This window comes from Pinus tabuliformis, chromosome 4_1 (genome assembly GCF_031772625.1).
Source record: "Pinus tabuliformis cultivar Carrire ecotype Pingquan chromosome 4_1, CPIR1, whole genome shotgun sequence".
NCBI lineage: Eukaryota > Viridiplantae > Streptophyta > Pinopsida > Pinales > Pinaceae > Pinus > Pinus tabuliformis.
In genome coordinates, this window is record NC_142303.1 from 791259387 (window position 1) to 791276988 (window position 17602).

At 37.0% G+C, this 17602-nt stretch overlaps 1 protein-coding gene across 1 annotated transcript in view; it reads left to right on the forward strand.

Moving 5' to 3' along the window:
* Positions 1-14442, forward strand: part of LOC149178568 (uncharacterized) — a 40293-nt gene extending 25851 nt beyond the window's left edge. The window contains exon 4 of the mRNA XM_089422148.1: positions 14372-14442. Coding sequence (XP_089278274.1) covers positions 14372-14442 — 71 coding nt within the window. The remainder of the gene's footprint in view (positions 1-14371) is intronic.
* Positions 14443-17602: the final 3160 nt, after the last annotated feature.

The following is a 17602-nucleotide window of genomic DNA, read 5'->3' on the forward strand; positions in this document are numbered from 1 at the left end:
GGATGATATCCATAAAGTGCCATAAATAGGGACATTTTTTATGAATATGGATGGATGTGTTGTACCACCATTCTTCCAAGGGAAACCATTTGACCCATTTTTTCTATTTATCATATGCAAAGCAATGTAGATATCCTTTTAAACATTTATTCACAACCTTAATTTTCCCATCAGATTGAGAATGGTAAGATGAGTTGTGAGCCAATTGAGTACCTAAATAAGAAAATAATTCAGTCCAAAAGTTTCTAGTGAAAATTGGATCTCTATCACTTACAATAATCTTTGGTATTCCATGTAGATTTTGGATTGTTTCCATGAATGCTTTTGTGGCAATATTTGCTTTAAGAGATGATAAAGAGAGAAAAAGTGAGCATACTTTGTGATTTGATCTACAACTACCACAATGACACTCTTTCTTTCATATTTGTGTAAACCTATAAAAAAATCCATGGAAACTTCTTCCTAACACTGACTTGGTATGGCTAATGGCTAAAGGAGCACTAGGGTCTTGATAGTCTATCCTTTATTTTGTTGGCATACCATACATTTTGCCACAAAATTTTGCACATATGCTTTAAGACCTTCCCAAAAAATATTTCTTTATCATATGGTATGTCTTTAAGAACCTTTAATGTCCTCTTATAGGAGAAGTGTGTAATTCCAATAGGACATTTTGTTTGAGTTGAAATTTTTTACATAAGTATAAATGATTTTTATACCATAAAAATCATTTTTCCATGCAAATGTTTCCACTGCATCACATTCCTCTTGTATTTTTTGAATGATCTTGCATATCTTCTCTTCTTGCTACCATTTTATCCTTACTTCTTCCACCCAGTAAAATTGTTGAATGGAAATATCACATAGTAAACCATTTGTGTCTTCCTATTACCTTGAGAGTGCATTTGCCACAATATTATTTTTTCCCTTTTTGTAGATAATATCAAATTCATAACCTAAGGTCCTTGTGACTCATTTTTATTGCTCTTCTAAAGATAGTGATTGCTCCAAGAAGTATTTTAGACTATCACCATCCATTTTTACTTTGAAGTGTATTCCTATTAGGTATGGATGGAATTTCTTAATTGCATGTAGTATATGGCCAACATTTCTTATGAGTCTAAGTTATTTCCTTTGAGTTCTCTACTTTGAAAGTCAAGGGGTCTTTCTTCTTGTATCAAAACTGCACAAATTTTCTAAGGAATGGTTTGAAAATATAATTCATCAAGCTTTGAAATGTTAAGGGTGCATTTTTAATTCCAAATGGCATAACCAAAAACTCATAATGACCTTCATGTGTTCTGAAGGTTGTTTTGGGAATGTCTTCTTGCCTCATTCTGATTTGATGATATCCAAAATGAATATTCAACTTAGTAAAGAAAATTTCTCCATGCAATTCATCTAAAAATTAATGACGGGAATACGAAACTTATCTTTGATTATCATTTTGTTAAGTTGTTTGCAGTCTAGATGCATAAGCCACAAACCATCCTTTTTTATAACCATCACCATTAGTGAAGATAAAGCACTCCGACGAGGTTGAATGATGCCCTCGTCTAACATTTCTTGAACCATACACTCAATCTCACGATTTTGTGCGTGTGGATATCTATAAGGCCTAATGCTAGGTAGTACACTTCCAAGTTTTAAATGAATAGCATGGGCATGTTCTCGAACAGGTGGAAGAACCTTAGGCATTTTCTTCAAATACCTTAGCATGACCGTTGATAACTTTTTGAAGATCCATTGGAACATAAGATAGAGATGTTTGAACATCTTGTAAACACAATTGAGGAACTACACCTTGGTGCCCCTTTTCTAGCAATTTTTTCGTTCTATTAGAGCTTATCACTTTATTGGGTTTCCCTTTGATACCTCTAAGCTCAATTTCCTTCCTTTTAAGAAAAAACTTATGAAAAGATCTCGCAAATTAAGAGTCATTATTCCTAATGATTGTAACCATTGGGCCCTTAATAAAACATCAACACCACCCATTTGGATTGCAATCATGGGACTAAATAATAAATACTTCCCCATATTCAGCTTAATCTTATTGCACTTCCCTGAAAAATTTATGGTACCTACATCTGCAATCATCACTTGAAATTTTGGTGCTAGGTATATAAAGAAATTAAGAACTTTTATCAATTTGTAATTTATGAGGTCATGGGTACTACATGAATCAATCAATATTGTCACCCTTTGCCTTTTGATATATCCTTCTATCTTGAGGGTTTGTTGAGTATTAATGTCAACCAATGCCTGAGAAGATATTCTAGGAGTAGTTTCTTCTAGCTCTAGATCTTGTGAAGTTTCCCCTTTTTGTTCTTCTTCATCTTCACAATCTATGTAGAATAATTTATTCTCACTACATTTATTCCCTTTACTATACTTGCTATCATAGTTGAAACATAGCCTTTGTGCTCTTCTTTCATCCATTTGTTGAGGAGTCAACCCTCTTGGTTTAGGAAAGTGAGCATGATTTTCTATATAGTTATTAGTGACCAATTTTCTAGTGGCCATATTTTTACTTTCAACTTTCCTTGACAAATTGAAAGCATGCTCTAGAGATTTAAGTTCAAAGAGATGCATCTCATGTTGGATGTTTTCCTCTAAAGTATCCATAAATAGGTTTAACAAGTTATCCACTGAAATATTCTTCACTCTCAGGCTCAACTTTTAGAATTGTTGAATATGCTCTGTAACAAAAAAAAAAATTGTCAAAGATTTACCAATTGACTAAACAGTATGTTTCTCTTGATATCTCCATAATGTGCTTTCAATTCCTTTGTAAATTTTGACCAAGTTATAACATAATTTTTTCTTTCTTCACAAAGTCATTGATACCATACATGTTTGTCTTCTTCTAAAAACATGGTTGCAATATTTACCTGTTGTAAGGATGCCACTTGGTGTAGATCAAAGTATTGCTCCATCTAAAAGATATATTTACAAGATCATTACCATCAAATTTCCTCATATCAACCTTCAGAATGTAGTAGTTCCTTGGTGTTGACTTGGAGCCTTGATGATGTGGATCTTAGATTGAAAATTCATGATTATGGTTCCGCAATTAAAAATTCGTGCTCTCCAACCATGAAAACATACTCCCCCCATATGAGGTTACTCTCAATAAATTGCTTCTCCTTATATTCGTGATTTCCTTGGATCTCCACATCCCTTTTAGAAAGCCTCTCCAAGAGAAGATTTTCCATGGCAACCATAGATGTTTGCATTTCTTCCTTATTTTTGTTCATCTTCTTTTCTATTCCTTCCTTATTTTCATTTGTCTTCTTTTCCATTTCTCTTCTAAGCTTTTCTTGACAACCTTGATTTGGAGAATATTATAATGGTTGAAGCTTTATTGATATATCTCTTAGATTTGAGGCCTTCTAGATTTGAAAATTTGTTCTGCAATACTCTAATACATAGTTTTTTCAATTCCATAGATGTGAACTGAATTTGATATGCCAACTGAAAGTTATAGTAAATTTCCCAAGACTTGCTAATTTCTTTAGCATCTTCCCACAAGAAAACTTGGATAGTGTGCCACCTATCCAATTATTGAAATATAATTCTAGAAATTGTACTGAGGTACTTCTATATTTATCTTGAATATCCTGAAGATTTCACAGTCTGAAAAATTTCAGACAAGAAGATATAGCAAAAATACCAAGCTAACCTCCTTAAAATATATTTCATGATTGTTCACAAACCTTAACTTCCATAGGGTATAACTCTAAAAGTATAGCAGACCAAATTCTAAAAATGCAATCAAATATTCTTTAAATTTTCTTCTTAATATGGTCCAACTTTCACTTTATGAAACCTTACAGAAAAAAATTTATAGCACAAATGCCAAACTAACCTATTTGAGATTGAATTCTGGAGCATATGGAAACCCTAACTTCCTTAGAGCATATCTTTGAAATTATAACAAAACAATGTCTATAACTTGGACCAAAGGTTCAACACAAATTTTCCTCAACATGATGTTAGTTTAATACTCTTAAGCCTCTATATATATATATATATATATATATATATATATATATATATATATAGCAAAAATTTCGAACTAACCTGTTTGAGACAACTTTTAGGATCATTCATAAACCCTAACTTCCTTAGCCCATATCTCCAAAAATATAGCGAACCAAGATATGAAAATTGAACCACAAATTGCTTGAGATGTCTTCTCAATATTCTCATGGTTTCACCATATGAAACCTCCCAAAAATATAGCTATAGTGAAAACCCCATGATGACTTATTTGAAGCAACAAAGCCCTAGGATTAAGAGCTTTGATACAAAAAGTTGTGATCCTTGTGCCTTAAAAATGATAGGAAACCAATAATTATTGTCCACTTAGAGGGGTAAACCTCCTTATACAATGAATAAGACAATATTTGATGATCCTAAGACTAGGTCTCCCTAGTATATACATAAGAGACAAAGGATATAATTATAATAAAATGGTACCATGAGGTGTTCTAGCCTACGTAACAATATAATAATAGAAATGTAATCACTCAATATCTAGGGCTTAAAAGGGGTTTTTGGATTAACATGGTGCTTATATAGGGCTTAAAAGGATTTGAACCCTCTAATGGCCAAAACCATGGAGAAATATCGAATGTTAAGCTCTGGGAAAATTTATTTCATGAATTTGTGTTTTAGCCAGCAAACTATCCATGTTGATTGGAACTTTGCATACATTTTCTCACCAAACTAAGGGGAAAATAACCTTGTTAGGACCTTGACTTTGCCCAGCTAAATGAACAAGCAATTACAAAGACATATTATTTCTTGCAAAAATATGGTAAGATTGACTTACAATGCATGAAATTTCATGAAATTTCAAAAATTAAAAATTAATGATAAAATATATTGGGAAGTGCCTTATAGGATAACTTTATTTAGGATGGGATGTGGTGTATTTAACATGGAAAAATATTATCAAAATAAAGCACTAATAAGAGGCAAAATCCTTTAGGGTTATTGTATTATTTTTGTACATAATACCATGGTAGATGAAGATCCTACTCACCTTGGAAGAAACTTGGAGACTCAGAAGCAGGGCTATCTGGCTACAAGCTGGGGATGGTAACACTAAATTCTTCCACAAATTTTCCAATGGAAGAAAATCCAGCAACATTATTTGGCAGATGCCCTCGGATCAGGGACTAATGGCTAATACTCATCCACAGCTGTCTCAGTTGGGCATTGCACATTTCAATCAGTTGTTCAAAGGCCCTCCAGGCGTTACACTAGCAGATATCATCCGCATCGCAAGGCACTTTCCCCGATTTGTGGATCTAGACTTGTTAGAGGATCTCAATAAACCTGTCACTTTGGGGGAACTAGAGAGCACTCTGAAATGGTTCAAAAGGGATAAAAGTCTGGGGCCGGACGGATGGCCTGTGGAGTTCTACCTTACCTTCTTTGACATCATTGGACCTGACCTTCTTGATGTAGTCGAAGAAAGCCATATCCTGGGTAGAATGCATGAGCCTATAAACTCCACCTTTATAGCCCTCATCCCTAAATTGGATTCCCCTCTATCCTTTAATGATTTCAGACCTATATCCCTATGCAACTGCCTCTATAAAATTATAGCTAAGATTATAGCTAATCGTATCAAACCTATCCTGTCGAATCACATCTCCCCGGAACAGTTTGCCTTTTTACAAAACCGTCAAATACATGAGGCCATTGGCACGGCACAAGAGGCCCTCCACTCTATCAAGCTGAAGAAACTCAAAGGAGTGATGCTAAAAATTGATCTCTCAAAGGCATTTGACCAGGTCAACTGGCTATATCTCTGGATGTTACTCACCCATCTGGGTTTCCCACCAGATTTCATCAGATGGATCATGTGTTGTATTACTTCGGTATCCTTTGCAATTTTAATCAATGGATCAGCTACCCACTCCTTCCATGCAGAGAGGGGACTCAGACAAGGATGTCCCCTATCCCCTCTACTATTCCTATTGGTCATGGAAGGACTCAGCAGAAATATTTCTTCAGAAAAGCGTGAGGGGAGACTCACGGGACTCAAGATAACAGACCAATGCATATTAACTCATCTCCTCTTTGTTGATGACATCCTCATTTTTCTTGATGGGGGCATACAGGACATTAACACTCTCTCAAGGATAATGAGGTTATTCAGCTCTGCCACAGGGATGGAGATTAATCAGGTTAAATCCACCATCTCCCTATCAAGATGTACTCAATAGGAAACCAATCTTGCCCTACAAAACTTCCCTTTTCAAATTCAGACCCTGGAGGAAGGACTGAAGTACTTGGGATTTAGGATCAAATCTGATGGATACAAAATAGCAGATTGGACATGGTTGATCGCAAAGATAGAAAGAAGATTAAATATTTGGAGCCACAGACTACTATCCAGGGCTGGCAGATTGGTGCTTATCAAAACAGTTCTTGAAGCCACACCGGTTTATTGGATGTCCCTGGCCTGGATTCCACAAGGAATTATTCAAAGGATTCAGAGAATATGTTGCAATTTCTTATGGAAGGGGCATAAGGAGGGGAAACTATATGCTTGGGTCAAATGGAGCAGCATTGCTATCCCCAAAAAATGGGGTGGTTGGGGCTTGAAAAACCTATCTGCTTTCGCCCAGGCTCTTGCAGCCAAACTGGGATGGCAACTCCTGAAGCATAGGAGCCTTTGGTCAGAGGTGATCACATACAAATACATCTGGCCAATCTCAGTGCAGGATTGGCTAAGACTACCAACTTGGAACAGGAAGGGTATATCAGTAATCTGGAGGGCTGTGTTAAATACCATCCCTACCATTAGAAGGGGACTCATATGGAGGGTTGGCTCCCACCTTCTCCCACTAGACCTGATAGACAATCTGAACCAAAGGGACATTTACAACATAGCACAAATAGGGGACCCTCAAAACTCAACTGTATATCAACAAGCTTGGTTATCAGGGACGGCATTGGATATCCCTGCTCAGTGGCACATGGAGTGGAGGACCTACTTGATGGCATTATCAGAATCACATGTGAGATTAAGGGACGAGCCAGATGAGCTGCTCTGGGGACTAGCACAGAATGGGACCTATTCCCCAAAGGACGGATATACAACAATACATGCAAGACACAAACCAGAAGTATTGAAATGCTGGTGGCGGAATATTTGGAAGCTACATGGTCCTCCACGCACCCGATTACTCATGTGGAACATCATTTCGGACAAAATCTCGACTGGAACAAATCTAAGGAAATAGGCATTCCCGGGACCTACATGGTGTGTTCTCTGCAAAGACGAGGAGGAAACTACCAAACACCTTTTCCTCACTTGTCCCATTACTCAACATGTCTGGGCTCAAGTCCTTCAGATTCTTAAGATACCTAATACATGGACCGGGGATGACATGAACATGGCCTGGAACTATTGGTGGGATAGTGCAACACATCCGAAAGCTAGGAACTTGCCTCTCATTGTGTCCTGGCACATTTGGATTTGCAGAAACAGTAATATTTTTCAGGGGAAACAGATTGTTTGGGCTCAGAATATCCCAAAGATATGTAAGATCTACCTTGAAATCCCGGAGGAGGCACAGGTCACCAGGACAAGGAACATTACTCCAGAAGTCATAGATAGAGAGAAGCCTTGGGCCTTCTTTGATGGAGCAGCACAAGAACAGGGCTGCGGCGGAGGCATCATACTACACATAACCGAAACATATTTTTACCATATCTGCCTGGGGTTGGGAGATGGCACTAACAATTATGCATAACTCATTACCCTTCGACATCTCTTACATTTTTCTACTTCCAAAAATTGTAGACAGCTACAAATATTTGGGGATTCTAAGATTGTCATAAACTGGTTCAATTGCACTACTACATGCCATGCATATTCGCTCAAAACAATTTTGGATGATGTAATATTTTTAAAATCACAATTTGATCTTGTTTCTTGTACTCATATCTACAGGGAACGCAATGCATCTGCGGACAGGTTATCGAAAGAGGCAACACATCATCCTCGAGGAGAATGGTTGATCAGAGAGCATACTCCTGCACAGGTCTATCAGTACTACCATAGACCGTATATGGACCAAGATATACAGAGGGCAGACAGGCCCTAGATCCAACACTTTTTTGTGTTAATATTTATGAACAGTTTTTTAATATGTAAATAAATTTGTATATGAACTCTATCAGTATACCCGTCCAGGGTTTTTTTAACAGTTTTGCAAACAGTTCACAGATGACCATGGTCATCTTACAACATATGCCAAGGGCATTTACAACATGTAATTTTCTATGTTAATGAAAATTACGATTTTTCTTTCCGGGAAAAAAATACCATGGTAGATGAAGTGAAGAGTCTTGAGGAAGACCAATAATCCCTCATAGAAGGTGAAGTGAATAGCCACTTCCTTGTATGTATGCAACATTGAGTTAATGAAATAAGCATTGAGGATGGTGTTATTCCTCTCATCAACAATTGGAACACATGGCATAGTGTGTTTGTGGTACTTGTAATTAAATACTATAGGGCTAATTGAGGAATAACTCAGATGGTTAATTGTCCGTTGACCTGAAGCTCCTCCATTTTAAGATTTATTGCCTTGTTGGCTAGTTTGTCAGAAAAGGAGATCTTTTATTTTTTCCAACCTCATTTTACACTTGGCACAATATAGAAGTAAGTCTATAATAAATTGGACTAATTTTATTGTGCATCAACTTAATAACAATGATAAAATCCCGCAATACAATTAATTATTAAATTTGCTTTTCCAATGCTAACCTTATCCCCTAGAGCAAAGAATAAGCTTCTACTTTATTATTGGATGACATTCCTAATACCCAAGGATAGGACATTTCAACTTTCCCTTTGGGATTAGCAAGGATACTCCTTGCACTTGTCATCCCTTAAATGGGAAGACATTTACATCTAAAAACCAATTATAAAATATGTAATTGTTAAACACACCCAACTTATTTTTAATGGGCATGTAAGGGAGCACATTGTGAAATATTATGAGTCAAGTTTTTTTCTTTGGTTGTCATGCAAAGGAGGAGAGAGGCAAACAAAGAGAGGAGTAGTGTTGCTCACCTTCCCCTCATTGAAAAAAGGTTTAATTGGCCATTGTCCCACCTTCTTTATGATGAATTAATCTTGAGCCTTCAATACCCTTTGTCTTCACAATCACGAGCATGTGTGAGGGAGTCTTTGTTCTCGTCGTGTTTATTACTTTGCTTTGTTGAATAGGTTGGTGCATGAGGAATACATGGCATGGCGTGATTGTGGTATTTACCATTAAATACATAATGACAAATTAAGGAATAACTTAGATGGTTAATTGTCCATTAACCCAAAGCTCCCTCGTTTTAAGATTTATTGCCTTATTGGCTAGCTTGTTAGCTTGCCTATTATGATTCTTCAAGACATGAAAAAAGGAGATCTTTTTTTTTTCAACTCCATTTTGCATTTGGGCCAATATAGAAGAAAGTTTATAATTAATTTTCTTGTGCAGCAACTTGATGACAATGCTAGAATTCCCCAATACAATAAACTATTGACCTTATTTTTCCATTGCTAGTCATAACCCCTAGAGAAAAGAGAAAGCTTGTACTTGATTATTGGATGATGCTCCTAATCCCCATGCATCATACATTTCAATTTTCCCTCCATTATTAGTGAGGATCACCCTAAGCCTGCCACCCCTTATATGGGAAGGGTTTTACATCTCAAAACAATTTTAAAATATGTAATTTTTAGACATATGTAAGAAAGCACATTGTTAAATATTGTGTGTCAAGTTTTTTTTGGTTGTTGCACAAAGGGTTGGAGAGGTAGATAGAGAAAGGACACATACTCAACCAACGATTAAAAATTATATTTTTAACCATGAGTCTATAAAATAGGGGGTATAAATTGGAAATAAAACTCGATAAAAGGTGAAAATCAATATATGGATGCAAATAAATGTCATTCATGTGGAATTAAAGTAATACAGATTTTAAGTGGGCAACTATGACAACCACGTAGAGGTTTAAAATGTCAACATCGTTGTATAAATGGGTCATACATACTTCATCAATATTATGATGTGTGTTTTATATGGTCATAAGCTAGACATTGTTGGGTTCAAACCTCTACTCATGAGATTTGTGTTTTATCACTTTATAAATGTTTCCATTACAACAAGACGCATGTGGTGGAAATGTTGCTACTCTTGCACGTTGACATTACGTGACTTTTGTTTGGTAGAAACATGCAAACTTTGCCAAAATTTGTAATCTTGAAATAAAGAAAATGTTATTTTCAATTCAAGGCTAAATTCAGAGCACTCAAAATATCCCTATTGCAATTATATTATGGAATTTTGTATTTAACAATTACAAGTCCACCAATTCAACATAATTTTTATTGAATTGCAAATCAAAATATTAATTTTCCTCCCTATTATTTTGAATGAAAGAAATAAATTCAATTATTACTCATTTAATCTGTAAATTTCCATGCAATAAGAAAAAGGCCAGTAAAAGGGGCGATAGGAGTGGAAGGGGTGTTTTTTTGCCCCAACGAACAAGTCGAAACAAAATACGCATGGGGATTAAGAGTAGCAACAAAAAACAAAGTTGAATTGTTAGCAATGTGGAAAGGTTTGGATATAACTATATCTCTGGGGGTTAAAAACATCAAAGTGATAGACATCTCCTTATTAGCCTTAAGGATGTTCTCTCCTATCGTTGCGAATCCAAAGGATCAAAAATCAACCCTTGTATTAAGAATTCAATTTCGATTAAAAAAAATTGATAAATATGAATTGTTTCACATTCTCCGTCATCTCAATTCCATGACCGAAAGTTTGGAAAATCGTGGGGTTCCCTTGGGTGTTGGTGAGTGTGAGACAAATGGAGGGACAATATGCCTCACCCCCATCCCTTAAGAATATGTCAAAAAGTGAAGTTAATATCACCCTCAATCAGCTAGAGGGTTGGAAGATGTGCGGACTCGTGGCAAGGTGGTCAAACAAATGGTGGAAAGGATGTATGGTATTAATGCATGGAGTTTATGCGGATCCCCAAGACATTCTCTTTGCTTGCTCGCACAAGGTTTTGTTTATTTTCTTTCAAAGAGCAATTACCCCGTCCTTTCAGCAAGGAAATGGGCCTGCAGAAATCATAGGTAATTTAATGGTGAAGCGATGGACAACATATCGATCTTCGAGGAATTGGTTGCACAGGTGGTTTCATAGATACATTAGTCTGCAAAACTATTCAATGGGGCTTCAAGTCGAGGATCTGTAGGTGATTATGATATGAGCAGGTATGAAGGAATAAATGAAAAATTTGGTCTATAAATGGATGCAGCCCCCCCCCAGATCCCATTGATGTGGTATTCAGAGAGCATGGGGGTGAAAATAGCCTAGTTTGGGAGTATATTGTGATGGAGTCACAAAAATTTCAGGGTGAGAAGGCCCTAGTGGAGGACTTAGCTGGGTGGAAGAGGGTTGTTGAGTTCCTGTTAAAATTATTCATGAGTAGGATGGATCTTCTTACTCATCGTGTCAAGCTCCTAAAGAAAGATCACACAATCAATGTTAAGCGAATTAATGCCAAGTTCGAAAGTGTGGAAGCCACGTTGGAAAGATGAATTTTATGATGGAGACAGGCTTTCTTTCCTCCAACTCAGAGTTGATAAGCAATAAAATTTTCAACGAGGTGCAAGAGATCATAGTTGGGTTGCCTGAAGAGGTCATCGTACAACTGAAAACTTGTGATGAAGCAGGGAATTCAGGTGCGGAAACAAGCAGGCAGGAGAAGGAGGCATGCAAGGAAGCCAAGAAGTTTAGTTCAATTTAATGTCTGTCAAATGTTATGTCGTTTTGTGTTTATATTAGGTTTTTTTTATAGGAATTATGGAAATTATAAGTGTAATGTAATGGTATTCAAGGCATGTAGAAGGAAGAAATTAGTTTTGTGGATGTATTGGGATCTGGGAATCGATGCTCAAACTACTGCCAATTTTGATGAAGTTTGGTAAATGCGATTTTGGCCACATAACTCAAGATTTTGAATGTATAAAATTACCCGTTCTATTAAAAAAAGGCTAGTAAAAAATTTCATTATTACACAATAATACTAAACAATTACTAAAGTTTATCATGCGGCCCTAAAAAAAATTATAAAGAAAGCAAGATTCAACGTGGTATAGAAGGCATTTAAATACGTGAAATATCTACCTATACGCAAATGATGAAGGAATCATTTGTGATAAACAAAATCTAAAAACCTGAAAGTTGAAACATGGAGAGAAATTAAACTTGTTTGAATAGTGGGGATTTGATAGTGTTGCCAACATTGCGTAATCATAAGTTTTTCTGAAATGTCAAATTCCAACTCTTTCCAAAGAGGGTAAAGGGTAGCATGTTGTTTTGGAGCAACTAAGTCCCCAAAACACACGAAGAGAGGGAAGATTGAGAAACAAGACTCGGACAAGGCAAAGGGATTAGCCTTGTTTGGCAAGTTTTGTAGGTTAGTCTTGTCTTCCATTCACAAGTGATGTAGTCAGGCATGTCAAACCATTTTGGAAAATGGTTGACGAGACATAAACCAAAATCTGCTCTTTCATCATTAGTTGTTTTCAATGTCGATCATCATTAGTTCGTTTAATGTCATGGTCAAAATATGCTATTTCATCTCCAGTGTTCACTATCACGTAGGGGGCAAGAATGTCGGTTGTAAACAGAGCTTCATCCTTCAGTTGACATCAAGTATCTTAAATTCATAGTAGGAGAAGCTATACGGAAGTAGAAATAAATTATGCAATGTTCCTACTCCCAAATCTAATTTCATATTGATCAATTAGCAAAAACACCTCATTCCCTTTCCTTTTCATATCTAAAATTGTTGAAATATGTAACTAGGTTCGGTCTTCATAATAGCATGTGTAATCATGATTTTATGTAATTAATGAAAAAAAAATATGCTTGAGATATGGGTTTCATGCTCAAGGAATTTTATTATAGATCAAGCTCCCATTGTGAGCGATTAGGATTGGTCATTAAGTCAATTGAGTCATTATCATGTATTGAAGACCCATTTGGGCATGTTACATATTGTAAAAGAATAATTTATTTGAGTCATTATAAGAGTAAAAAACCCCTCCAAGACCTTGTCACAAGTACTCAATCAAGTCGGTCTTCCAAAGAAGATATAGATAGTTCTAGAAGGAGATGTCGACCTAGGCATGAGGACAAGTTGTTTTATTTACATGGGAAGATCACTATATAAAGGAGGTCTTGGCCTCACTTGGAGAGCATTCATTAAGCATCTGAAATAGAAGAAGAAGTGTGAGTAAAGGGTAGAAAGAAGCCTCTCATCTAGCGAAGGGAATGAGAAGAAGATCAAAGTGTTTTGGAATTATTTTTTGGTCATCTTCCTCACACGTGTGACTGAAATTAGGGTTTCTACAATGAGGTCACATCAATCCTTGAAGAAGCCAAAAAAGGGGTCACAAAACAAGCATTCTTGCTAGCCGAGATCACAAAGGGAAGTCTCCAAGCCAAGTGAAGAAGAAAATCCTCACCAAACATCTCACACGTGTGAAATTGCAATGATTTCATGCAATCCCATTGAGTGATGAAGAAAGAGAGTCTTGTTTTCATAGTGTGCAATGTTTAGACAGCTTAACATATTTTTTGCTCATTGATATTTTATTTTCATTGAACTTATTTTCAAGGGGAACAAGGCGTAGCAACATTAGATTGCTTGTGTAAAATATGTTTGGGAGGAATGTTTAAAATGGCATCGAAATTTGGTATTTCCAATATTTGTTGGAGAGGTGTATCTATATTATATGGATCATTGACACTACAATCACCATCAATTTGCAAAAGTGCATGAAGGTGTGCTTTGATATTGGCAAATGCATACAGTACACTATTTTTGATGCAGTGTCTTGTGAGTAGAACCGTAAAGAAATATCTTTGATACTTGTGCTCCAAATGTAGATGTTAATATTAAGTATTTCACATATCCATTGGATCGAGAAATGTTTTCCCTCTATATGTCCATTTTCATATGGCATCGCTGAGTTGATACTATAACTTTGCCAATTATCAATACATTGCTTTTGCTCAATGGTTTTGGTATCAAGGTGTTTTTGCAAGTATTTCATTGCTCTAACATCATTATGAGTGTAGCAATTGTAGAAGGTCTGTGCAATTGTTTTCCTCATGGAAAACATGTGAAACCAAAGTGCAATTGTGCAAATAGAACTAAACAATGAGTCATGATAGTCACTGACAATGTAATCATGAATCAAGAATCCTTGTTCAAATAGGATTTATTTACATGTCAAAATGTATAGGAGAAAAGTTATCTGCAGTAGTGCATGGAGCAATTGATTCAGAACTTGGTGATAGAATGTTCATTGGGTAATATTGAAGGAGTGGATCAAAGTGCCCACATGCAGGCTTTTGGTTATGCAAAAAAATATTAAACTAATAGCCATGGATATCTTTGTTGAAGTGGAGATATGGTTGTACACTTGTACATAACCAAACATTGACTAGTATTGACAACCAATTAGAAAACCATTTGATGCAAAAATCATATCCCCACAAGCTAATTGTTGATGCAGTAGAAGCAGAAGCAGGTGTGGACAATCCTTGCAAGTATGTCTCAACATCGGTAACTCGATGGAGATATTGAAGGCATTCAAAATTTGATTCATTATGTAGTGATTGCAAAGCAGCATCATGTTCATGATGCAAGCAATTTTGGAAGTGATTTACAATTCCCTATCATATTTCAACTAATGTATAACAAAAGTGAAGTAGAACAACAAATGAGTCAAAAAGACAATCTCTTGGGTAGTAGCAGAAATGTTACAATCTATATAAGTGGAATCTATAAAATATGTAATCAATTTCTTCAAAACATGACTCATGTAATGTAAAAGCATTTTTCGTTGCCATAAATGGTAATGAGAAAATATGCAAATTGTTCGATGCAATTCTTGTTTACAATGGAAGAAGCACAAAATAGTTTGAATATTAAATCGACAAGTATTATTGGAGCAGACCGTGAAATTCGTTATGCAAAATGTAGTCTTCTCTCCGCGTTCCATCCCTCACCTCCCACCTTTTTTTTACAGATAGCACAATTGTGAGTAGTTTGTTTTGCCACAAAGAAGACGAAGAAGAAGTTACAAGTAAATTCTTAAATCCATTAATGATCACAATACACTATAATCTAATAATCTAATATTCATCCACTCAAAGATATTTCAAATATAGAAACATTATAAGAAAAAGTCTTCAACTGTTATAAAATTCCCGAAGTCTCAATATGTTTGGAGAGATCTAGGCTCTCATTGAAATTATGGTCATTGACATAGTCCTTGCAATCAAATTCATGTCTAGGTACCATCATTTCAAAACAAAATAATAGTGTCCCATAACTAATGGTATGTCTTAAAGTAATTAAAAGGAAAACAATGACAAGAAACATTGAGAAGAATAGTTTATCACATATAGCTTGCCTAAGTTTAACTCAGTGCATTAAAAAATGTGTTACTAATAGTACCACATTCCAATACAAATATATTATATGCCTATACACGTGAGGTAAACCAAGACAATATATCACTCCTATTCTCTTTAAGAGTAGACATCCCTAAGAAATCCAGGGAAGATTTGTGCCAAGCATTGTCTAAAATGTGCAAGAAATCTTATATGGAAATGTATAAAGGTACAACTATCAATCACAATGAAATAATGATCTAACAGAATTCAAGTAATGATGTAGGAGTATCACCCGGATGCGAGTGAACACTGAGACACTTTATGGCGACCTGACGGATTGACGGCGTTCGGACCAGCCAGATGGTGGCCAACGCACCATCCCAAGTTCACTTGAAGCGAACGCAGGCCCGCCTGCATGCTGCATTTAATGGCCGCTTAGGCCGAGAACTAGACGTAGTTTGCACTAACATGGAGCCTTTCAACCCCTCAGTTTGCCCTCCTTCCCTCAGCATTTGCCCGCTCCACGCTGGAAATCCCTGCAGCAGAACTGTTACCGGGAGCCGCTGTTGGCTTTTGTGCTGTATCGACCTTGGAAATGGGCATCATTACTCCCATTCCAGGCATTTCCCTTTGAATCCTGCCCAGTCGCCCTCTGTTCATTCTCTGCTATCCTTCCCGGCTTTCTATCCTGCTGAATTCCATTCCCACCACATTGATATGGTCCGTCACCGAATGAGGAGCCGCAGAGGTGGTACCCGCGGTGGCAGCGCTCGCCCACAGGCAGCGCAGAGCTCTGAACCTGCCTCACCACCTCCTCCCCATGAAAATTCTCCCCCTCCCAGCTCGCCTCACAGACATTATCCTCAAACTCGCAGTGGTCGGGGTCGTGTGCAGGCTTCAATGGCCGAGCACAGAGATTTCAGGCTTCATACAGCCACTTTTCCTTTGCACCCCAGTTCGGTCCCTCACTCGACTCAATTCAGGTTCCAGAGCAACCTGAACAGGCCCATCATAATTGCCAATGTTACCATTGTATTCTCTGAAGAAAGTGAGCAGCACAGCGCTCTTGTGAGAAACTCTGAAATGCAACCTCAGGAGGAACGCAGTCATGGAGTTGGTTGTGGCTCTGAGTAGTTCCCGACGAAACAAGGCAGGGGAATTCAGCGTGGCGGACTAGATGCAGAAGGCGAACACGTTGGCGACATTCGGCAACCAGGTGGCAGCTTAGTCGGAGCTTCTATTTCGATGGCTATAGCTGGCAGTTCGAGCGGCACCCTTCCTACGAGGGAGCCACCAGGTGGCGTGGCGGAAGGCGACGTGGCGGAGGAGGACGAGGATTGGTATCGGTACGCTTGTCGCATTGTCGAGGAGACTCCTGACCAGGATGAACCCAAGTGAAGCCACGTGGCATCCGCTGCCACCCACGCGCCAACTCAGGTTTCTGCCGCTAACGGGTTTGGTCCAGTCACTTGTTGTTTTTTATTTTTGTCTAAACGATAGGCGGTTATGTCATATTTTCAATTGCATCAGGTGGTGTTGTGTCAAAACTTCTTCTGGTTTCTTTGGTGTTGGGTCCAGGTCATATGTATGGTTTTTTGCTATGCCAAACTGGTTTCCCCAAATATGGGGCAGTTTAGATACTCATGATGAACTCCACCGGCATCGGCTGAGGCTGAGGCCTCTTTGTAATTTTATTTTTTGTTTCTTTTAATAGAATTATCCTTACACAAAAAAATAAAAAATGATGTAGGAGTATTTCTAAAAAGTGTATGAATGTAATAAAAGTATGATATAAACAAGTGGAATACAAAAGAGTGTAATGAACATTCAAACAAACAACAATGCAAGAAGAAAGTTCACTAACATGTTCATTTTATCTACATGGATTCTTCTAAAATTATTTGTCATAAGCATTGCAACATTACAAGGAAAATGAACTACATATTTGAATTGCACATAAATTTGATAGCAATATGCAAGTGTAATCACTATGTATGTTGAAATATCACTACTTTTGGCTCCAAGCACATGAATCCATGCATTGGCTTCTAGCTTAAAAAAACTAAAATTCA